We start from the raw sequence: 22,730 nt of genomic DNA, 5'->3' as shown, positions 1-22,730 counted from the left end.
ACGATGGAGACACTCACGACAATAATTATGGAGACATCATGTAAGGAGAACGATTGTAATAAATAAATGTACTGTTAAAGCTGTTAGAATAAAATCGGTGCCTTCAGTCTTGATTTTTCGACCGAATTCGAACTCGCTCCATCACGGACCCGTCTCGATCGGCCCCCTCCGCCGATTAGTGAGGAGTGATAGTTCGTATCTTGGGCGGAAAGTCCGCGTTCAGTTCTCCGAGAAGCTCACCATTGTTGTTGCCGTGGAGGGAGGAGAGATTTCCATGGCTTCACGGTGAATCCAGAGTTTTGGATCCCTGAATCAATTCGGGTTTTGGGAGAAATTTTGCATTGGGAGGATACCAATCGCAGTTGTTGGGTGACTCTCGAGCCAGGACGAAAATCGAGCCCGAGAACTTCCGAGCTAAGTAAGTAAGATCTACTGGATGCATCATGCTCAGGATCGGCGCGGCATTCAGGCAGGTTTGCAATGCAATCAGACCGCTGCGCGGCTATCATCATAGGCTACGCGAAACATGTCGTAGCTCCAGCAGGTTCCGAGACCCAGGAGGAACCTGGATCCCAGGCTTGGGAAGGGCAGGAATTGGGAAGGGCAGGCAGCAGAATGGATTTCGGAGAGTAATCTGGGACGAGAAACTTGGTAACGAGACTGCCGAGCCTGCAAGAGCTTCTGAGTCTCTGCCTCGATCCCCCCACCCCCGACTCCTGTGTGAGCTCCGGCGGAACTGTGGATTGTAGACACGATTCAGCGTCTGAATCGCGACCAATAGCCAATGGAGCAAAAGCAATCCGTTGCAATGGAGTCAGCAATTTTCCGTTGAGCGGGGGAACCCACCGACCTCCGAGCTTGGGGTCGACGCGACGCAGAAGAGCACCACTCGTGCCTGTTATCGAGCAGGTCATTTAGAAGAGCCCAGCACTCGGTGATGAAGGATTGATGCGACATGTCTATTCCATTGTTTATGAGATTATTCCTTGTCGAAATCCGGCAGTCGATGCCCGAGGTACCTCATGGGAGGAGATCGACGGCTTTCGCATGTAAAACTATCGTTCTTAGTACAAAACTCTAGGCATTGAGTCGTCCTGCCGTCTCAGGGCTCTACGGTTCCTGTCGAACGGTCTGTAGAACATTTGCTTGGAAATTGGCACAGGCGTCTTCCACGTTGCAATGAATCTTTATTGACGACCCGAGATGAGATGCATCACAAGGCATCAGGGGAGGGGTCAAACATGCTTCTGTCCGACGTGAAACCCGCCAGCGCTGCACTCATATGAGCCAGGTGAGCAGTGCACAACAAGTCCGTCGGTGAGCCCCAACTCATCAAATCCAATCGGTCATCACTCGTCACAGTACTTCCGCTACAAGAGCGGAGAATCTATGACCAAGTTTCGCGCCTACCGTTAGTTCCCCTTGGTCCTGGAGAGGGCGCTGCCCTCGAAGCCCCATACTGCTCCACAGAGCTTCCAGGGGGAGCCACGTTATACCGTATCCTAGGTTCAGTGAACTCCACGAAGTCCTCTGCAGTCAGAGCCACCGCTGACGCTTTTTCAAATCATCGTTACCTCAGGGTAAAATCGCATACAGCTTCGGGATCGCTACCCCTGGAAGCAGTCCGAATCGAAGGCACCCAGCTTGCCCATTCGATTACAGCGACAAGTCGAGTCGCAGCTCTCATACGAGCAACTAGTGCATCCTGTGCGCGAGATTGTGCCCTCTTCCCCGGAGTCACAGGCGTAAGTGGAAAACTGGGAGTATCCGCATCCGAGTCGCCGTATTCCACTGTCTGGATCGGATAATTTCCAGGCTGCAGTCGCTTTGGGAGACTATACATAGAGATTCAAAGGAATACCGGCGACGCCACGTGAGCGTACATCCACTTTGCGGATTCATGTCCTCATGGATTCGCGACCAGAGATTCGAATGATTCTATGCTCAGGAGTAGCGCTCCGGACGGATTCATCTATGCTGGCCGAATATCGTTGGTTATCCAGGGAAATCCCACTACAGGGAAGACTTAGGTCGCTATCGATTCCAGAGCGAGAGCGCCGGAAGTTCCTCATTTTCGACCCACGAGGATTCGTCGGTGGATGCGCGACGAGTCGCTTTAAGATTCTTTCTACTCCCGAAGAATACTGCACTTTAACGTTCTGATCAGAGTTGGAAGACCTGTCTGAACCCTTCGAGATGTTCCCGTTCGGAGGCGCGATTAGGACTTTGTTGAGTCGACTGACGATGCACCGAGTCGAGCTTGGAGCTCCTCGCGGATTATCTGAACCGCACAGCGGGGGTTCTCCTCGGGGATCGCAAGCAGCCTCGGTGATTGATTAGGAATTTCACTCTATTCGAGAGCCTGATCCGATACAATCGGAAGGAACCTTAATCGGGGACGACTCAGATTCAGCATCGTCTCAGATATATTCCAGAGGATTCCTGCTGATTTCCCGCCGGCCACGATCTATCCGCGGTCATACGAGTTAGTTCCGTAACGGTATCCAGCCATGGGCGGGATTCTGTCTGATTCTCCTTGGACGATCCAGAACGACTCTCGGAGAGGACCATATCCACAGGGAAAAGTGCTCTGTCCTGCTATTACAGCAGAATCCGTTCAGATTCCCTGAAGAGTCCTGTTGTTCCGACCTCAACTCGACGGAGCCCTCCGAGGAACACTTAACGAGCGGTCGATCGGACCATTAGACAGTTAGTCCTCTCAAATCACCCCCACAAGCTAAACCATTTGCTCGAAGTGATATAGGGCATTGATTCGAGCCTGCCGATCCTGTTTATCAAGCGAATGAATATCGGTTCGGCTGGTGAGCTCGGACCGGTAGCAGACTCGGAAGCATTCTTAACGGGCTCGCGACCTCATTAAAAAAATGTTGTCATGCTGGAACCGAGGAATCCTCGACGGCTCTCCGTTTGGAGCAAGGCGAAGTCTAGGAGAAAAGATCTCGAGTCGAATGCCGCAACAGACGTCCCTCCCAGCAATTGCCCGATCGCCGCCCATGACGGAGCGATTCTTTCGCTTGTTCCGGCCCATGTGGCGAGAATCTGCGCTGAGGTGTCGTTATTGGATACATCTACAGATGTTGCGGTGGCGGAAATCTATTTTTCGACTCGTGTATCGCAGACCACTTAAGAACCCTCAATCCTATTTAGCAGCGTTCGACCCCCTTCGTATGCATTGGTCTCGTCTCGAGGAGCTCTGAACTTCCATCGATCGATAAGCGACAGGCGTCGCGAACTCATCGAGGGCTTTCATTCAATCGCATGTTCCACTGCTGCCAAATCATGGGATTCGCCGAGTTCTAGGAAATTCCATCCCCCTCCCCCTCCCCCGGAAGCATGTTTTCACACTCCCCTTGTGTTAAAGTCCGGATCGATCTGAAATCTTAAGAGGACGACTTGCGTTCCAGATCTGGCGTTGCTCGTGAGCGAATCGGACTGACGCCGTCCGCTTGTATTCCGGAAGCGATCCCACCGAATCGCCAAAATTTCTTTCTCATTCCGACAGAGTTTTACTTCCACTACCAACTTCTTGAAGAGAAGGTTAGTACTTTTTTTGACTTGCGCGCCAACCCTCTGAAAGTCCGTGGAGACATCCGTCATATATTATACTTCCTCTCCCAATCAGGACTCCGTTCGTGACGTAGCTCTATCCAGAAATACTCTCGCTGGTCGATATGCATGTCAACAACAGCGGAAGTCGCGACCACCGCATCAAATGGAACCGCTAAATCCATCAGAATAGATCAGACCGTGAAGTTGTAGTCCGCGAATCGGGCGAAAGTCTTTCCAGGTTTTCGTGCCCATTCCCCATGTGGCATTTTAACTAAGAGAAGGACGAACACGGCCACGATCTTTCGGGATAGCAGTCTCCACCTCTACGAGGAATCTGGAGCTCGATGAAAGCTGTTTGCGAAGCCCTCGCTTGGCTGCTCAAGCGAGAGCTATATTTAGTGTTTGTTAGCGAGCATAAGCGGTTCGCGAAACTTCAATCTCGTCTTCACGAATCTCCCCGAATCTAGTCTTCCCCCACAAGTGACCTATGCCTCCGGGCCCAGCTTGCTGAAAGAACGATGCCGTTCCAAAAGACTTTCGCGTCGAAGTCGAGACCCCGCGGTCCCGGTGGCGAATATATTCGTTCGCGGCAGTGTTCAGTGTGTGCAATTCGCCCCCTACCGATATGCCACTATCATCATGAGGAACGAGCGGTGAATCCATTTCTGTGGAATTTCAAAAAGAGGATCCGATTGGTGAGATTCAAACACGGAACTCCCTTCTCGTCAACCTCCCCAGGACCCAATCTACCTCGGAATACTGAATGTAATAGACCAGCGCTGATGAATCAGATGCGTTCGCGTCTCGAGAGGGAGAGGGGGGAACGAAGGCTCCTCCCGAATTTCGATCTCCGTGATGGCGAAGTACGGGATTGAGCAATCACATCGGAGACGGAGCTTTCTTGAATACCCTTCTCCACCGCGGAAAAATCCCGCGTGAGCCTTACCCCTCATGTTGGTTTGTGATCCGTCCAGGACAAGGACCGACATGAGTGACCGGAAACGATGCTCGAACAGCTGGAAGGGGGCGGAAGTTCGACCGGAATAACCTTTCGACCAAAGCACGATTGAGGGCCGACGAGACCCTCGAAAGAATCTTTTCGAGATTTTTTTTTTGCTATAAAGAATTGCTGGCCGGACGTGTATGAACCGAGATCCATCCCGTAGTCAATACATTCACACACAAAACAGATGTCGAGGTCATCTTCTCTTCTCTTACCGTGATGCAGCCGCATCGCGTGAATGTATTGGGTCCGTGAGATAGAATGCCGTCTTGGAAAAGAATTGCGGAACTCCGATGATAAGACGGCGTAGAGTTGGATCCTCCTTACCAATTATCGGTCACACTTCCATCGAGAAAGTTCACTCACCATCATCATTAGTGAGCGACCGGGACGATGAGCGACTTCGCTCGGCGCATCCCATTATTTCTTGGTACGGCATCGATGGCTTGAGGCTAAAACCCTTTCCCTTCTCAGGTTTTCTTCCTCGGACCTAAGCGGAGATCTCGATCCTGACTTCGCTCCTGGCGCGGCTGCTGGCATACAGCAGCCCGTCTATGGAGCAAACGCGGAACAGTATGGGGTCGGCCCGACACAGGCCGCCCCATCTGTCCCCAACACCCCGCTGGTCACTGGAGGCCAACCATCTCAGCAAGGCAAGTGTTCTCTCCTCTGGCTGCTTCCCAGTTGAGCAATTGACGAATTTGTGAGGACTTACTGCGTGGTCGAAAGTACCGGCATGAAGAACGCTGGAAGTCTCGTCGATAAGGGGGCTGCCCACGAATTATTTTCTTGACCCGCTGATTGTGCACTCAAGGCTGGACTGGATCGCCAAAGGTTTCAGGATTCCGGATCTTGAACCCCTCACTGAATTTTCCCCGCACGATCTCCAAATCGATTCTCTGACGCAGTCCCGGCTGCTCGAAAGACTGAGGGTAGAGCACCAGGGTCTGTGCAAGATTTATGGATGAATGTCTGAATTCATCTGTCCATCAAGTTCCGAAGCTGAAAGTGTATCAGGCTCATTGGGGGGCCCTTTAAGCCTCGCTGCCCTTCGGTTAGCCGATCGGCGCGGATCAATCAAGAGGAGCCGTCCTCAAGAAGAGGGCCGTCCCCCATGAAGAGAGACTCTTTGACATGATCGTGGCCACCGAACAAGTCGAGGGAATCGGAAGCGTCGATCTTACACTCACTCTTACGGAATTGAAATCCGCTCCACAGATCTAGTCAGCTTGCGAGGCTCATCAGCTACCTCTGCCCCCGCTTCGCCTGCCCGATCGGTCACTTCGTTTCTGTCTAGGGGCGTTTCACTCACGAGCTCTCTCAAAGGAACAGTGTACAACAAAGATCGCCACCTGACACTGCTCGTCATCGATGATCAGACGGTCGACTGGTTAGTTCGATTGAGGCGGATAGATACCACTTGATGTGTTTCACATTTTCCCGCAAGCTCAATCATTACATTCGCATAATTCCCCAGGGCGCGCTATTTCCGTGGACGTAAGGTTCACGGAGACTGGGATATACGCGTCGAGCAAGCTGAATTCAAAGAGCTTCAAGTTTGTTCGTCAACGGAGCACGGAACCACTGTATCAATGGCTTCGCTGAGACAGGGCAACAAAGTGAGATTAGCGCCACGAGATATATTACTGCGGAGATTGGGTTCCGCACCTCGGTTTCCGGCTCCTAAAGGCGCTTTCGTTTTCTCGCAGGTTTCGAAAACTTTCCGCCCCGATTTCCTGTTGGTCCGTCAGCATGTACGGGACGCTCATCATGACTACAGACCCATATTGCTGGGTCTCAGATACGGAGGTGTTCCCGCGATCAATTCGATTCATTCGCTCTACAACTTCCAGGATAAACCATGGGTGGTAAGATCATCATTCGCCCGGACAAATTTCCACAGGTCATCGACCTTGCGCTTCTTCTCTGCGTACGAGCGAAATCTCATCAATTAATTGTCCGCTTCACATTTCAGTTCGCACAGCTACTTAGCCTCCAGCGTCGCCTGGGCAAAGCTAACTTCCCCCTTATGGAGCAGACGTTCTTCCCCAATCATCTCGACATGGTGAGTGATTTGTTCCCCGTGCAGAACCTAGGAGAGCTCTTTTCGGCTTCTCAGATGATGACGTGTGACACTGGGTGATCCCGCGGGAGTCCACGAGTTTCTCGCCACTTGAAGGCAAAACCTCGCCGCGGCGCTTGCTTGCATAATAGCAGACAGACGAGGGAATCCGATCAGCGCCCCGACCCTCTCAATCTTCATAAGCGGAGCTGGAGAGGGGAAATTCTGTTTGATTCTCCGATTTTGATCAATAGAAAACGGGGGGGGGAGGGGGCGTCAGTCGGTGCTGGGGTAATTGGAGCTTCTTATCGGGCCTCGAGGCCCTCAGCATGAGAGCAAGCCTTATTTTATCCCTTCTAGTGGGGGGATGCCATGCGATGGGGTCATGGAGCGTTACATCGAGGTTCCTGCTCCTGTACAGTGGGTAAACGAAAAATGCAGACGGATTTTTCCTCATGAGATTCCCATGATCGACCAATAACATTTTATGGCTCCCGGAAGAGTCTTGTGGGAATTCTGATCAGACCGCGGGAATCGATAGACCGTTGTGAGGTGATAATCATGTGGTCTGACTGTGACTCGGTCCTCGCTACTGCCTGTGGGCTCGGCCTTTTGATCAGTGAGTATGCGACGGACGGGGACCCTGCCAGAGAGACCAGGCTCGCATTGCTAGAACGAGAAAGAAGCGAACGATGGTCACAGCATCAACAACAACGGCGGCGACGACGACGACAACAACAACGAACCACGCTAGCTGGAGAGCTATTTTTGCCCTGTCCTAGTACTACACTGTTCGAGAGTCTCACTTTCGGGAGTCGATGCCTTGTGTTGCTAGCTGGTGATGTGCGTGTGCTTTTGAGTGTGTTTCTCACTCAGTGGAATGACTGGACAACCATGTCTGACAGAGAAGACAGTCCAGCGAGTTTCCATTCGCTGGAGTCAGATCCCGAGGAATTCCTCAACGCAGAAGATCGAGCTGCAGCACCCGTTGACAACCAGCGGGATGAGATGTCGGAGCTCCGACTCAAGCTGGAGGCGTTGAGCGACTACACCTCTGCATCACCTGCGCAGATTCCTTCCGAAGACTCCAGTGAAATTCGAGCGAGCACCCAGAGACGCAGTCGACAAGGTGAATTTTACTCTTCGGGAGGTTATACCGACACATACCTCAGCGAGGCCCCGCGCCGGAAGCCGCCGGATAGGAAACGTCAGCGAGAAATCAGTCTGACTCGATCGGAGGAACGCAAAAAGGCCGAGTCCACCGAGCAGCTGAGCACCGAATCGTCGCACCGACTCTCCCAGGGCTTCATTGATTGCCCGGTCCCGAGCATCGAAATCAACGATAGCGTTCAGCCCTTCGCCGGAGGAAGCTCAGCACTCCAAGGCTCATTCCAATATTTCGGGAGAACTATCTCTTCGGTGTCAACTGGCGACGACGATGATGAATTCCAAATGCTGCCCGGCAGTCCCCCCGACCTAAGTGTTTCACATAACTCACTCGAGCTCGAGAATCGTCAATCGTTCGATTTTGGCACCGACGAGCTCCGGGACGAACACATCGACAGGGTGTCGCGGGAAGCGGACGATATCATCAGACTGATTTCCGCCACGCTCGATTCGAGGCAAGAACAGTCCGTCGGAAGGAGCGCATACGATTTTCGGGACGACGAAGATCCGATATTTCAGAAGCGCTTCGAACTCGATCCCGGTACCGAAAGCCCCTCACGGGAGGTCAGCCCATCCCTACAGACCCCGAGGAGGAGGAAGCAGTCATTCCAGCAGTCAGGGGAGGAGACTCGCTATACAGCGGCTGAGCTCGAAGATGATCGCACCCCGAGTCCCGAGGCTCCAACATTACGGTCGAAATTCTCGACGGTCAGACGGGATTCTACCATGGAGAAGCTGGAGACACTCCTCACAGCCCATACCCCCGACCCGACATATTTCGACACGGAAGCCATGGAGGAGATTTCAACATACGGTAAAATTCGAAGGATCAAGAAACAACGGTCCGAGGATCAGCGGATCCTCGAAGAATTTGATAAACACTTCGATTTGTGCTTCGAGGACAGTGGCGAAGAAGACGAATTTGTCTCGATACACGACATCGACGAGTCGATCGACGACTCCTCGATCCCGGCGTCTTTTTACTCCTCGATGATGCAGGACAGAATCGATCGTATGGCTGCGACGGCGGGATATCTGGGTGTCGATGGACGTCCATCGTTGAGAGAGAGGCGGGAGGAGTCGGGCGAGGAAGCTTTTGATTTGAAGCGATCACGAGAAGTATTCGATTTAGTCGAGGCCGCCGAACTGGAATCTCCGCAAGCCGCTATGGAGAGAAGGAAATCGTTCTATGACGAATTGAGTGATCCTTTGGAGCCTCGCCGATCCATCGACGGTCAGACGAAAACGAGAGCGCTGACGCCGACCGACGAAGTTGTCAATCTGGGAATACCACGAATCCCTCGCTTGGAATCTCAAAAATCCGATGAGTCTCACCCCGATAGCGAGATGTTATTCATACCGCAGCGTTCCTTGGCTGAGCGGAGCCGGTCGCCGGCCAAGGACGAAGGCATTAAAACGAGCCGAGGCTTTTTCGAAGATCTGGACACGTCGGAGCTCGAGGAGAAAGCGAAACAGCAACGAATCGTTCCGTTCGAAGACGCAGGCATCAAGGTCTCAACGACGATTGATTCGCTCGCTGACCGTCCCAAGACACCCCTGAAGGCTTGGCGAGCCGAGCTCAACATGAAAACCGGTGAAAAAATCTACGAATCTGAGCGGTATGGAGGGAGGGATCGGGATCCGATATACGGCGGAGCTTTTGGTCGCTACCCAGGGCGGAAACTCCAGGGCACGGACCCAAGTCATAACTCGGAAACGATAACCAGGAGGAGTCGTCGCGATCAGTCTCCGAGGCGTAGTATCCACGACACGGCTCCTCTTCCTAAAGGGCGCGCTTCGTATAAGCAGAAGTTCGCCGATGCGCCAGCGACCAAGATTACTTCCGCGTTTAGCGCTGCTGTGGTCGACAGCGATTCGTACGGCGAGGTGCCATCCGCCGACGATTCGAGGACTTCAACTTACCCGCAAAAGCATGAGAAACGACGACGGAAACAAGCCCAGGCAACTCTCCGCGAGACTTCGAAAGATCGATTTCTGCGGGAGCTCGAAGCGACGACCGACCATCAGAGACGGAAAAGTTGGAGAGAGGCTGCGTCATCGAGCACCGAAGGTGTCGAACATTCACGCGACGTCTTCTTCGACGATCGAGTGCCTAGCTATGAATTGATCGAGTCCCCGAGTCTTTCATTGAGTCAGGATGCCGATCCAGTGGGCAAGACGAGGTCAAGATTAGGGAAGCCAACGATCATAAGGACGGCGTCTGCCGAAAGCGCCGAAGAATGGAGTCAGAGTGGTTATTTCGTGAAGCCACCGAAGCGCACTCGTGGCAGGCAGATTCCCCTCCGAGCGTCCGGCTCCCTGGACCGATCGAATAAACGGATCGATCTCGAACGGGATACGATGTCTCCTCCGTCACCGCCTCGGCGGTCACGGTCTAGGTCGCGCTTGGGTGGAGGGCTGGGCGAGGATCTCCTGAGTGCAGCTCGACCCACCCCGCCGAAAAGATCCCGCTCGAGCAGCGTGGGTCGAGGACCACTGGGAAAGGACGGGGCCCCTGAAGAGACCGTCCGAAAAATCGAGAGTTCGGAGTCTCAAGCTCCGGAAAGCGAGACGGCTGGATCGGGAATGAGGGCTGATCAAGTTCCAGGGCGTGAGGGCACTGAAGCTCCGATGACAGCTGTCGATGCGGAAATCGATGCCGGCGCAGGGGACCCCGAATCGCATTCAGACGGGTACTCGGATGAAGAGATATCGTCATCGTTCACCGTGACCTTCAAACCCGGTGGGAAAATCATCGATATCGAAGAGACCCCAGTGCAGAGCTCCAAGAGCTCCAGTAGACGAAGTTCGAATTCTGGTGCCGACGAACGACAGCGGTCGAAGATCAAGAGAAATCAGGAGCTCTTACAAAAAGCGATCGAGGGCATTGAATACGATCCCACCTTAGGCGTCGAGGAATTCCAGAACGCGATCGACGCCGCAGACGATCAGCACCTTACGCCGAAAGTCGCTCGTCGAAGAGACGGGACCGGTGTGACGGATTATACCTCTAGGAGATATCCTGGGGCCGCACTCGGAATTCCTGGCGAAGCCTCTCCCTCCGAAGGGAAGAAATCGGGAGCCGCCGAAGATCCCGGAGCCTTGACACCTACACCTTCGAAAATAGAACTCGGAGCCGATTCTATGAGGGAAGCCTCAGGATCCGAAAAAGGAACACCGTCCCGAGCCACAGACTCTCGTGCCGACGAGCGAGGTCGAGAATTTCCAATTCAAACGGCCATTCCACAAGAAAGGCCGATTCGGTTGGAGTTGGCCTCGGCCGACTCTCCTGAGGTTGGCAGCGAGCTGGAGAAAAACAAAAACGACTCGACAGCTACGGGTGGCGGCAGCGCGAGCAAAGAATCGGAATCTCAACGGCGAGCCTCACGGGGAGTAGATGACACTTCAGAGCCGGCGGTGCGCTCAGCGCATTCAGAGCTTACGCGTTCTAATGATGAGAGAATAGCTTCCACCGCCGGAAGCCGAGACCTTCTATATGATGCCGAATTAAATGAAACAATGGGCAGCACTAGCACCATGACGGCGCTAGAAAGGTCTCGAACGATACGTAAGGTCCCAGTGGACGATGCCGGATACGAACTCGTCGATACGAGTGGAAGCTATGGCAAGCCCCGACCTCCGAACAGAAGACGGAAGAGCAGCACTGGGAGTGTTTCTGCAGGCAATCTCAGGATAATGTCTCAAGATAAATTCGGTCTAGTCAAGCCGACCTACAGCGACATAAACGACTGGGCTCGGAGGGCTTTGAGCAGCGACGATGAAATGTCGTCGTACCACGAAGATCCTCAATTGGAGCAGCATTTCGACGAGACATTACATGCTATCGATAAAATGCTCGCGACGACACCTCGAGCCGAGCTCGATCAGCCGGCAGAGTTTGCGGAACAGAGTCAAATCTCGAAATACGAGGAACTTTCTAACTTGCGTGAAGCTCTCCGGCGAAGAATTGAAGAACGCCAGTCCCATCATGATGCTCGACATCAAGACCCCGACCGCCCAGTTCTTCATCAATTCCCTAGTCGAGATCAAGTTCAGGATTTCTTGCCCTCGATGCAACAGCTGTCAGATCTCGCGCAAGCCGAAACAGACGTCACAAGTATAACCGGAGTCTATCTCGGTGGAATCGGACACTTGGATTTCATGACAGACGGCTTCAGCCCAGGAAGAGCCAATGATGAGGCAGCTGAGACAGAAGAAAATCCACCGGAGACCGGGACCTTGCTCGGCGGTCTGCTCCGAAATATTCGCAAATCGATAGACCTCGGGGTTGCCGAACTCAAGAGTCTCACACCGAAGAGACAGTCGTCCGCCGAGGAGTCTCACCAGCGAGGTTTCTTCGGCGATATCCTGCAAAAAATTCAAGACAAGATCGTCGACGTCGTTGATGAAAATACAGGAAAGAACAGAACCGGAGACTTTCGCCTCCTCCCCGGCGACAAGGAAAGCCTCCGGGAGAGACCGAAGTCAGCTCTGTCCGGAGTTTACAGTGAAGACGGTCTGACCCGCGAGAGTTCACTGCCCCCAACTGCCCGAGCTCGAACGGTTTACACAACCGACTCGGATATGAGCATGGTCGACTACGAAACCCGCCGGAGACCTCAACCTCGACGGCGACGGACGCGAGACCGCATCTTCGATAGCAACTCGGATATACCCAATTCGTCCACAAATGAAGAGTTCGAGCCCCTGTTCCGCGCGGATAGTCGGGCAGGTCGGGCTTTCGTCGATGATATCTTGAAAGTTCCGAAACCTCCCAAGCGAATCCGAAGTGCATCGAATCTCACCGACTTCTCGCACAGCCTCTCAGTGCCTGTCATACCGAAAAGAACGCGCTCGGGATCGCTCGCGGTGCCGAAGGCCCCAACCAGGACGAAGTCCAAAGATTATCTCATCAGCTGTATCGAGACGCCGCCGCCTTTGCCGCCGAAGAATTATCAAAAGATGAACCAACGCGGAGAAGCTCGAGACCTCCCCGAGCCGAGCGCGGCAATTACGACTACGACGCCGGACAGATGGCAGAGGGGAAAGTTCACTGATCAATCGATCCGACTGAAAGAGATGTCAAAGCTAAAACACGCCGGCGCGGATGTCACGAGTGGAACACCCGTTGGCTCCCTAATCGCAGCTCCCGGGAACGGGAGCCTGAACTCAGATACGACATATACGAAATCGCCAGTCGGAAGCACCCGTACCGCACTCGAGACTCCGCAATCGAACCATGATCTTCGGTCCGTTTCCAAAGATTCGACCGCTGCGAGAAGGGGAAAGTCCCCGGATTTCCGAGAAAAGCTCCCTCTATCGGATGTCAACGATCAAAATCTGAGCTTCCAAGACGCGTTGTCCGAACCCTTGACATCGGATCCTGGATCTGCTGTCAGAGCGGATTGCGGTCGATTCGAGGATTTCCCGAAAACTGTCGAGGAGGATATTTTCTACAACGCTCTCGAGGAGCCGTCCCATGTTCTTAGCGATGAGAGACCGCAAGCTCGGCCGTTGGAACCTAGGGCTCCGTCACTGATCTCGTCCAAAGATGCATCAGAGGGACATGGGAGTGAGTCGAAAATGCAGCGGAGATCATCGGAAAAAATGGACGATTTCCGTGCCCGGCAGGAGTCCGAACAAAAAAGGAGTCGACTAGCTGCTTCGCCTCCCCGACTCGATCTCAATCACTACGAGTCGTACAGCGATCAGAAGTCGGCTCACGAGTATGAGCTGGCGGAGCCTAAGTCCAGAGCTCATCGTACCGTCGCCGACGCCATTTCCGTGGGCGGGAATCATTCTGAATATCGCGGTAGAGACTCCGGCGGAACGACTGCTCCTGCCGCGCGCAAAACGGCTGTCGATTCCAAGGGACTCGGTGAGCAATCGTCGGACAGAGCATTGCTGGACAGTCAGATCAACGGCTCGATGCCGATAAACGGGGCTAGTCTCCCGAAAAAGTCTGACAGAGATCAAAGCCAGGACGCGTACTACGAATCCACTCCTGGACGAGAGCAACAGAATCCGTCGTTTCCGGCGTTTTCGGCGACAGTGACCGCACCCGGCGCTAATCAGTCCTATGATACCCACTCTGGTGGACTGAGTGCAGATCCCGAGATAGGGTCCGACGTCATTCATCCGATATACAGCCACTCTATTAAAACGAGAGGGCAAACTCCGCAGCCTGCGAATAAAATCACACGAGCCGCGCAACATATGAATCAGACGACTCGAGCTGGTGGTATAGACTCAACGATTCCTCAGATTGCCACCGCGAACGGAGAGTACGGGAACGCAGGAGATTCTCAAGGCTTTCTCTCGAAGTTGATCCCTAGCAGAACGAGAAAAAAGAAGCGCACAACGCCGTTTTTGACTATTGACAAAGCTGAACTCGATAGGCTGCCGACTATGCGACCCGCCAGCCCCTCTCCTACTCGGAGACAACTCCCAGCATCCGAAGAGATTGGCACGTTACAGGTGCCGGGACAGGGAGACGAAGCGAACGAAACTTTCACGAGGCGCTGGATCCGACGAGGTTCCAACGCCCTCATCGAACTGAGCGGATCGTTCCGCAGACATCGCTCATCGAACGTTGTTGAGGGATCTCTCCCGATCGGTTCCCCCTATCAAGCCACCGTGGTCGACACCACCGATGGCACAGCCCGGGACATCAAACAACAAGAGCCATCTTCTCAAGCTCAAAACCCCGATTCGAACTCGAGTCCGTCCATTTTGCGTCGTCCCGAGCGGGCCAAGAACGAGGCGGGTGGCGTCCCGGAGAGGAATACTCGGGTACAATTCATCTCGAGTCCCGTTCATGGACGTGTCTTGAAATCTGAGACGAAGCCCTCGAAAGCTGAAGTGGATCCACTTTTCTTAGATGAGCCTACTGGTCCAATGGTGATCGATGTGAGGCTCTCCGCTAAAGACATATCCTTCCCGGTGCATGGGCGTAAACTCAAACTCGCCACAGAGGGAATAGCCCAACCGATCAGACCGACTGAAGAAAGTCATCTTTTCTCGCAATATTCGGACGGGCCCGACTTCATTCCGAGAAACAAATTCCCTGATATCGATCCCCGGACTCAGATAACAGGAATCGGAGGGGGTGACGAAAAGCGCGGACCTTTCGAAGACGAAGACTTCGAAAGAGATATCTTCATCCCGAAGCAAGCTAAACCCCCGATCTCGCTGACGAAAATGCTCAAAGGTGCGCTCTCGGGCAGAGGTCTACCCTGGAGCAGCCAGTTAGGAGGTCGAGAATGGGCGAGGAAGAACCAAGGACGGATGGAGCTCAGGAGAGGTCAAAACTCTCTGTTACCGTCGGTGCAAATAGGGGCGGCAGGAATGGAAGCCCGAGGGATTTTCGGTGAAGAGGCCCGATTGCGGAAGGCACAAGAAGACGTTCGGGAACCGAAGAAAATGTCAAAAGCAATTTCGTTTGGAGATCTGATGGATATACGGCAATCCTTCCGGAACGAAGAACTCGCTCGGATGGTTGCGGGGGCTCCCCCGGACGTCGTTTTGGCTCACGTCAAATCTTCACCTTACGTGGACAGTATGACACTGGATACGATCAAAAAGCTCTTGGTGCCGGATTTTGCGAAGATCCGCGAGCGTATTGAGGAGAAATTGCGTAAGAAAATTCCAAGGGAGAAAACCGATAAGAACTACCAGCCATTCAAATTCGAAAGGGGTATGGATGTTCCTTCGGAGGAAGTAACCTACGAGAGAGAGGGACCACTCCAGATAAACCGACAGCGTCCCCCCGTTGCGGTTCCCCTCGTGAATTCAACCATTCTCAATGAGGTCGACTCGTCCGCTACGGAACCGTCGGACAGATATTCGGTTTTGGCACCGAGCGTCGCTGAGCTGAAGAGAAGCGCAACCGAGGTTATTGAAGAAGCTGCTCGAAACGCTGCGCAAGAAGTCCCAGCCCCGGGGATCCCACCTCTGATGTTCCCTCTGGACAGAGTTGCCTCTACGGGGCCCATCAACCGGAACTCGGTCATCGCGCGAGATCCTAATCCCACATCTGCGACTCCCGTCGAAGCGTCTTCACGGAGAATGGAGATCGCTGATATCCCCGCTCCCGACATCGAATTGTGCAATCGGCGGTCATCCTTGATTCTTGTAAACGCGAGAGATTTGGATCTGGCGAAGCCAAAGCAACTGAGTGAGCTCACCAGCGTGAGCGTAGACATGAGGAGATTGAGACAACATTTACCCACCTATAAGCAGTTCAAAGCTGCCGAGGTTTAGATCGCCGGACCTATCAGAAAATCCGCGTCGATCTCACGCGGCCGAGAACTCCTGGCATCGAAGGTCAGTAGATAGAGTGAATTATTATGATCCTGCTCAATATATCATGTCGATCGGTGATCCTCCGAAAGGCTGAGAGTTGGAACTCAAAGACAGCAATTTCCAGGAGGCCCGCAAGCATTTTGTGGATACATATTGCGTGGAGGGTCGGAGTGTATATACGAGATTAATTAAGTTTTGTAAATATTTTTCGCCGGAGAGAATAAAGTCCTGAAGTCGTATGCCGATTGAGATAATTGGAGCTTCTCCCTGACCCGGATAACACACACTTGAGAACGCTAGCGAAATGAAGACAAAGATGGCTTCGAGGCTCCTCTAATGTGAGGGAGGAGCCCATTCCCCCCGCTCACGATCCAAGGAGAAAAGGTCCTCTTGTGTCAATGGACGTCGCGGGGACCACCATCAAATGCTGGGCATTGCTGACAGGACAGCTTGAAAAATATCGTCCCAATCGGAATGATTAGAGATTGATTAGAAGCCAGAAGTGCCCCTTGATCGATGTATACGCACGTTGACTACTCGTCAGATTCGCACCCTTCCCGCAACTCGAGAGTGACGTCTGACCTTACGAATTTCAGTGCCTGAGTCTGCCCAATTTCCCGTGCGTCGTCAAAATCGCTCATGCACACGGTGGGATCGGGAAGATCAAGGTCGGTTCTCAATAGTCATTAGTTGACGGGGGAAGAAGAACCCCCATTTCAGATGCCCTCGTCTGTCGCGCGACATTGTTCCAGTTGGATGTTCGCTTTCCAGGTAGAGAATCAATCCGATTATCAAGACGTCCAGAGCGTCGTCGCGGTTTCCCATTCTTACTGCACCGTGGAGCCCTTCATCGACACGAAATACGACTTACATATTCAAAAGATCGGCACCAACTACAAAGCCTTCATGTGAGTACAGATACCTACACGTCTTCCGGGATTTTCTCGTCGGGAGCTTTATTCATGTGATAACTTACCCTATTCCGAGGAACCTCTGACTCAAGGATTCTTTCCTCTTTCAAGGCGAAAGAGTATCAGCGGTAATTGGAAAGCCAACATGGGCTCCGCCATGTTAGAACAAGTAAGATTCGACCCGATAAACGTTCCGGAGGAGCCCAAGTTGAGATCTACCCACACTCTAAGCGCTCCCGTCCTTACAGGTGGTTCTCCACGACCGCTACAAGTCTTGGGTCGACGCTGTCGCTGAGCTTTACGGTGGGCTCGATATCTGCGCTGTCGAAGCGATCCAAGGAAAAGACGGGAGAGAACACATCACCGAGGTCAGTCGCTTGTTGGGAGCGCATTTCTGGCAATCAGGCTCATCCCTGTCACAATTGTGGAGAAGTTTGGCACCGTCTAATTTTGAGATCTTTGTCTCCGCGCAGGCCAATGACTCGTCTATGCAGCTGCTTGGCGAGAGCCAAGATGAAGATCGTCGTCTCATTTCCGAGCTTGTGGTGCAGAGAATGCATCAGTTCTGCCGTGTTCCAGGGACCACATCTTATCAAGGCGTTCCCGGAGTGCCTCCGCAAGTTCCCCCCGCAGCTCCGGCAACCGCTCCAAGCGCTACTGCGGTGGCTGCACCAGCACCCACTCCGACACCCACCTCGACACCTGTAGGTTTCTCTCGGGAATCCTCGATTTGCTTTTTGTTTTTCGACCAGAGAAGCGGATAGTGGATAACTTGAGCTTCTTCGAATCAGGGAGGAACACCTCTACCCCCTCGACCCGCCCCACCGGCACTACGCCGAGGCTCGTCCACTACTTCGGGGCCTCCACCCCCGACGCCTCCGCCACCTTCAGCGGCCGCTTTGCAATCGGCTGGCTCCTCAATCCCTCCTCCCAGGCCAGCGGCAGCGCCACAGGTGAGCTCAGCCAGCCCGTATAATTGCGATTCATATTTTCGTTTCTACCTCCTGTTGTTATTGGGAGGAGCTCGGGTAGATCGAGCGGATCGTTCTCCAGCATGAGTAAAGGAACCCATTATCCCGTAGGCCGTGTCAGTGCCCGCGACTCCGAGCGCTACGTCTGCGCAACCCGGAGATACGAACCCGTTCAATGCCGCAGCCGGTGCCGCAGAACAAGCATCGGCTGCTGCGACGGCAGCGGCTTCCGCCTTGACTCGTGGGGCTGCATCGCTCTTCCGGAGGTCTGTACGAGCACGTGGAATAATGATTCCGGATCCAGCTGAGATCTGATGGGATTCAAAAACAAACATCTGCGCTCACCGACTCGTGGAGAATAACTCAGACAAACTTCGCTTTCAGGGAGAGCCAGAGCGACAAAAGCGGCGCCCCCGATGATCCCGAAGATACCATGGGTAATCTTAGGAAGACCTTCGCTGGCGTGTTCGGCGACATGTAAGCGGGAAAAGTCTCACGCTGAGCCAAATCTTGGCCGAACAGCCCACATTCATTTGACGCTCACCACTGAGAATCGAACATCACTTATTCATGATGCAACAGCTTGAACAATCTTTTTTTCTCATTCTCAACATTTGTAAAATCGAATTACTTCAAGTACTTCGAGCTGTGTGTTCGAATGATTCTGCCATGATTCTCTTGGATAGGGACCTCTATTGGATTTCCGTGAAGCGCTCGCGAAGGAAAACTCGAAATTCGGAGTCGGGTATCTATCGGGCTCTCGATTTACCGATAGGGGATGCTCCGGGGCGCGAATGTCCGGCCCAGTCAGATTATCTGGGTTCGAGCAGTCCTCCCTGACCAGCAAGTCCTCCCCGATCGTTCGCGGTCCGAGGGTGTTTTATTCTCCTGCTATGGATAATTGAGCAATACGAGAAGGTGATTGAACGTATCTTATCTATCACTTGAAGTAGTGAGAAATCACGAATATCCCCCGGGAGTCTGGTGTCACGGTTTTGCGCTGAATCAACTGATTGCATCTCTCGAGTCAACCGAAACTGGGAGTCGACTTCTGTCTAAGCCGTGCCGGATCCCGAATATTAGACAGGTATAGATCCACTAATTTGAGCCAATAGCCGTACGCCTCCGGCGTCAGTAAGAATAACGCATATGATACATTCTTATGGATCAAACCTCTGTGGAGGAAGCTGCCGCCTGTATCCACGCTTACCATGAAAGGCGGCAGATTCTTGATCAACGAATATCGTAGATGTTTAGGATTTGGCCAAAGGTTGTTTTCAGCTATCCTGTGATCCGGGAAGCCTACAGCTTGCTGCTAAAATATAGCTGCTCGTGGCTCAGCCGGAACCAACCGACAACCGGTCTACGCTTTTCGTCGCCTATACAAGGGTATTTTCCCCCTGTCGCAGCTACATATATCAGCATATATGTGACCTTCATGGGAGCAACCGTGGCATGAAAACCATCGAAGGCTCCGAGATTTCAGTGTTGACCAACCTGGGTAACTCAGTGATTTATCATTCTATCTATGAGTTGAAGATTGCTTTTTCCGACAACGAGTAGGGACGGCATTAGAATGTCCTTGTATACGATTGCATTGGAAAGGACCGATGGACATCTGTCCGAACAAGTCTCCTCGAATTCAGTTAACGAAATTCTTTTGAGCGTTAGCCGGGGAGTTCAATGGCGTATACGGTGATTATCTGCGGTGTCATGGAATATAATGTGATAATGTTGCTGTTTGTTGATTTATCTACTGTTTACGCTAAGTTATTCCAAAACGGGCACCAAGTCTCCAAGGGAGTCGAGGCGGCTAAGACGCTGGATGTAATTCGATTTCGCCTGAATTGTCCGCTGTACGAAACACGATCTCGATGTTCAGTATCTGATATCCGCATTCTTTGCAATGAGCCAAATATTTGCGAATATTTATGCTTGGTTCGGGAGAATAAAGGACTGTAACATCAATACCCAATTCATTGCCGCCTTCCACTCCGATAGGTTCCCGAATCCCATTAGAAAAGAACGTACCCTGAAGTTCCCGTTGGGAACGGGAACTTCCTCCCCACAGGCAGCAGTTTTGAAGTCCCTCATCCAATTAGTCTCTCATCGGCATACGGCGTTCCGATGAGGATCACCTAAATGAGCATGGCTTCAGACCCAGTCGCTGGAATGAGTTCGGGACGAGAAGGACTCGTCCTGCTCCGCGAGAGCTGGCGGCACCAGAGCATCAGATGGCGAAGGCTGATCGCGGAGCAATTGAGAGCCATTGCGCCGGTAACGCTCAAGAAGCGATCACGGAAAGTGGCGTCCATGCTCCGCGTGAGAAGCGATCAGAGCAACGGAAGAGAACAATTCCTCGGGAAAGGGTAGCCACTACTGCGGCTGCATAGGATCGCAGAACTGTCGCGGCAATATCGGAAGACATTTGAGGAACTCCGGTATCGCTGGAATTTCGGCTTGCAGGCAAAATCTGACAATGAGACCTTCGGAAGCACCGGTTTTCCGTCCACCGCTCGTCCATGTCTTTGGGACCGATAGGCTGGGGCCTGCGAAAATGAAACGCCATAGATTCAACGAATCAAAACGGTATCGGCCGTACGGAGGGCGGGATAAAGTCTAGAGCAGCGCAGTGCCTCCTCCTCCTGCCACAGCTCTGAGATCAACGTTCCGGAATGGAGAGTGAAAAACTGGATTGACTTAAATAATGTCTTTATTCACAACATATAGTTCCACTATATGCGTGAACCATTCCGAAAAACTACAGAAACCGGGCGCAGGACCGTTCCATCCGTCAACCGAACGCGTGGCGATTTGCCCTGAAAAATGAGTTCTCTCGTTAAACCGCTCATCGACGCAGCTCTTCACCGGGGCTCTTCAGTGATGATTGGATTCTTTTCGCGCTACACCACGAATGTTACTCACGTCTGCATAACGTAGTTCTCGGCTTTGTTGAATGGGTTTTCTCTTTCCACGGCGTCGGTACCCCACCCGTCGCCCCAAAGATGATGTGGGTGCTTCGTGAACGGAGGAGTGTTGACAAGACCGTTCGGGAACAAACAGTGCGGGTAATCACCTGGAAAATTCACAAGCTATGCGAGAAATGCAAGAAAACTCGGTCGGTGCGCGGGATTGTCTTCGAGCGGTGGGAGGCATCGAGCGCAATTATTCGGATTCTGTCCCGTTCGCCATCGGTTCTCACCGCTGTTCCCTCTCTGGATGGAGTAACGTCCTTTTTCGTTATTGCATCGGAGATACGGTGATCCGAATATCAAATAACCGTAGCGTAGGTTGTACCTGTTGAAGCGAAAATCGTTTACCAGCGAGCTCGCGGTCCACGCATAGGAGGCATTGGACTCGAGGGTTCAGGTTTGATCTCCGGCGGGGAGAAGGGATCCCAGAAATGATACACCCGAGAGATTGGTGGGGAATTTTTCGGCTCTGTCGTTTTCCCACCCCCGAGGCGGGCCAACGGCTCGAATAATTTTGGAAATCCTACTCACCGGGGCATACCGATATCAAATTGTGGCACTTTGTAACGATTCGCTAATTGCTTATGGGTGATCGAGTTCAGGTAATTCTGGTCGACCGGCTGAGCGAGACTCAAGGTGAGGAGGACTGTACTCGAGATAATGGCAGTGACAAACATGTTGCTCAGATGATCGGATCGGGGTTCCGAACCATCAGCTTCAGGAGTCGAAGCTCAGGCTCCGAGTGAGCGTTCTTTCCCTAGAAAAAAAGCGGGAGCTTTTGTCATCCAAGATCAATTAGGCCAAAGGTAGGAGTATGAGCGACTCTCGTGAAGCACACTTTATCACCAGAGCTCGGGACCTCAGGCTTTTCGCCGTAAATATCTACGGCCGCCTTCTTCGACGCTTTCCGATCGAAGATGCCTCTTGAGTTTTTCTGCGCCTGAAAAGCTCCCCCGAGCCACCAAGACGCTGAATGATGAATAGGGTTGGCGAAGCCATGCTTCAGGAACACATCTTGCATCCGTTAAAATCCGATGGTCCGCCTAGACGCCGATTTCTTTTCGATAAAGCTCCTATCAGACCGGCATCGATTGCTCACTGATGGGACTTCACGTAACTTTCTCATGGAACGGCCCTCACAAACGTTTTGATGCGGTGTTTGCCCTGCCAACTATGTCTATATTGCCGAGTTCCGGAGCCTGTTCTGAGGTTTTTCAGTACCCCTTTGCCTCCCGTTTCCGGCATTTTTCAGTGCCCGAATCTCCGAGCTCTAGTCATCACCGGGCTTGCTGGGCGAAAACCTAGGGGTGATCGCGCGGGTACTCGATATTGCGGACTATTCATCTCGTAGAGAACTCTGCACTCTCCGCGGTCGATAAAATCGTCTTGAAGCCTCTCAGCTCCAGTCGAGTTTCACCATCGCAGCTAATGTCGAGCGAATGATCCGGAATCTCGATTCCCGAAGGAGCAGTCTTTCAACGTTTAGAGAATCATATGACTATCGGACCTCGGAAGTTGCCCGGGAATGTAGCTTCGCGCTCACGCTCCGATCATTCCTCAGTCTGCTCTCCGCTGACGTCTCTACGCGGATATGGCATCCAGCATTCTAAGGGGCACAACAGAAAACCGATCTGAGCGTTTGAGTTACGGAACTCACCGGACCACAACTCCAACTTGGGCAGCGAGAAACACGAACGACTCCTTAGAAGTCAAAACGTTGAGACTTAACTTCCGGCGACGGATGAAGCGCACGAGAAGTGGCTTTGACGG

The 22,730-nt window shown here is 52.8% G+C and overlaps 2 protein-coding genes across 2 annotated transcripts; one reads left to right on the top strand and one right to left on the bottom strand.

The window, feature by feature from the left end:
* The first annotated feature begins 1,282 nt into the window (after positions 1-1,282).
* Syn (synapsin) lies at positions 1,283-18,469 on the top strand. The gene is made up of 15 exons (XM_018638777.1): positions 1,283-1,291; positions 3,482-3,558; positions 5,048-5,226; positions 5,792-5,963; positions 6,051-6,192; positions 6,283-6,441; positions 6,549-6,638; positions 16,703-16,774; positions 16,878-17,014; positions 17,129-17,186; positions 17,266-17,385; positions 17,491-17,721; positions 17,809-17,970; positions 18,100-18,254; positions 18,373-18,469. Exons 1-15 carry the CDS (start codon positions 1,283-1,285, stop codon positions 18,467-18,469), a joined length of 1,860 nt encoding a protein of 619 aa, XP_018494293.1.
* Positions 18,470-20,782: 2,313 nt separating this feature from the next.
* On the bottom strand, positions 20,783-21,637 carry LOC100909064 (uncharacterized). The gene is made up of 4 exons (XM_029110943.1): positions 21,492-21,637; positions 21,191-21,285; positions 20,914-21,064; positions 20,783-20,807 (listed from the first exon to the last, which is right to left on the bottom strand). The coding sequence occupies exons 1-4, from the start codon at positions 21,635-21,637 to the stop codon at positions 20,783-20,785; spliced, it is 417 nt and encodes a 138-aa protein (XP_028966776.1).
* Positions 21,638-22,730: the final 1,093 nt, after the last annotated feature.

The sequence above is a fragment of the Galendromus occidentalis genome, unplaced genomic scaffold, assembly GCF_000255335.2.
Source record: "Galendromus occidentalis unplaced genomic scaffold, Mocc_1.1 scf7180000077174, whole genome shotgun sequence".
Lineage (NCBI taxonomy): Eukaryota > Metazoa > Arthropoda > Arachnida > Mesostigmata > Phytoseiidae > Galendromus > Galendromus occidentalis.
The sequence above is the reverse complement of the archived record's forward strand: the minus strand, read 5'-3'. Positions and strand labels throughout refer to the sequence as shown.

Coding starts and splice junctions, on each gene's coding strand:
- Syn (XM_018638777.1), top strand. Junction 17,015..17,128: donor ACCAACTACAAAGCCTTCAT/GTGAGTACAGAT, acceptor TCCTCTTTCAAG/GCGAAAGAGTATCAGCGGTA. Junction 17,187..17,265: donor GCTCCGCCATGTTAGAACAA/GTAAGATTCGAC, acceptor CCGTCCTTACAG/GTGGTTCTCCACGACCGCTA.
- LOC100909064 (XM_029110943.1), bottom strand. CDS start 21,637: ATGTTTGTCACTGCCATTATCTCGAGTACAGTCCTCCTCACCTTGAGT. Junction 21,286..21,491: donor TTTGATATCGGTATGCCCCG/GTGAGTAGGATT, acceptor TCGCTTCAACAG/GTACAACCTACGCTACGGTT. Junction 21,065..21,190: donor CATCCAGAGAGGGAACAGCG/GTGAGAACCGAT, acceptor TGAATTTTCCAG/GTGATTACCCGCACTGTTTG.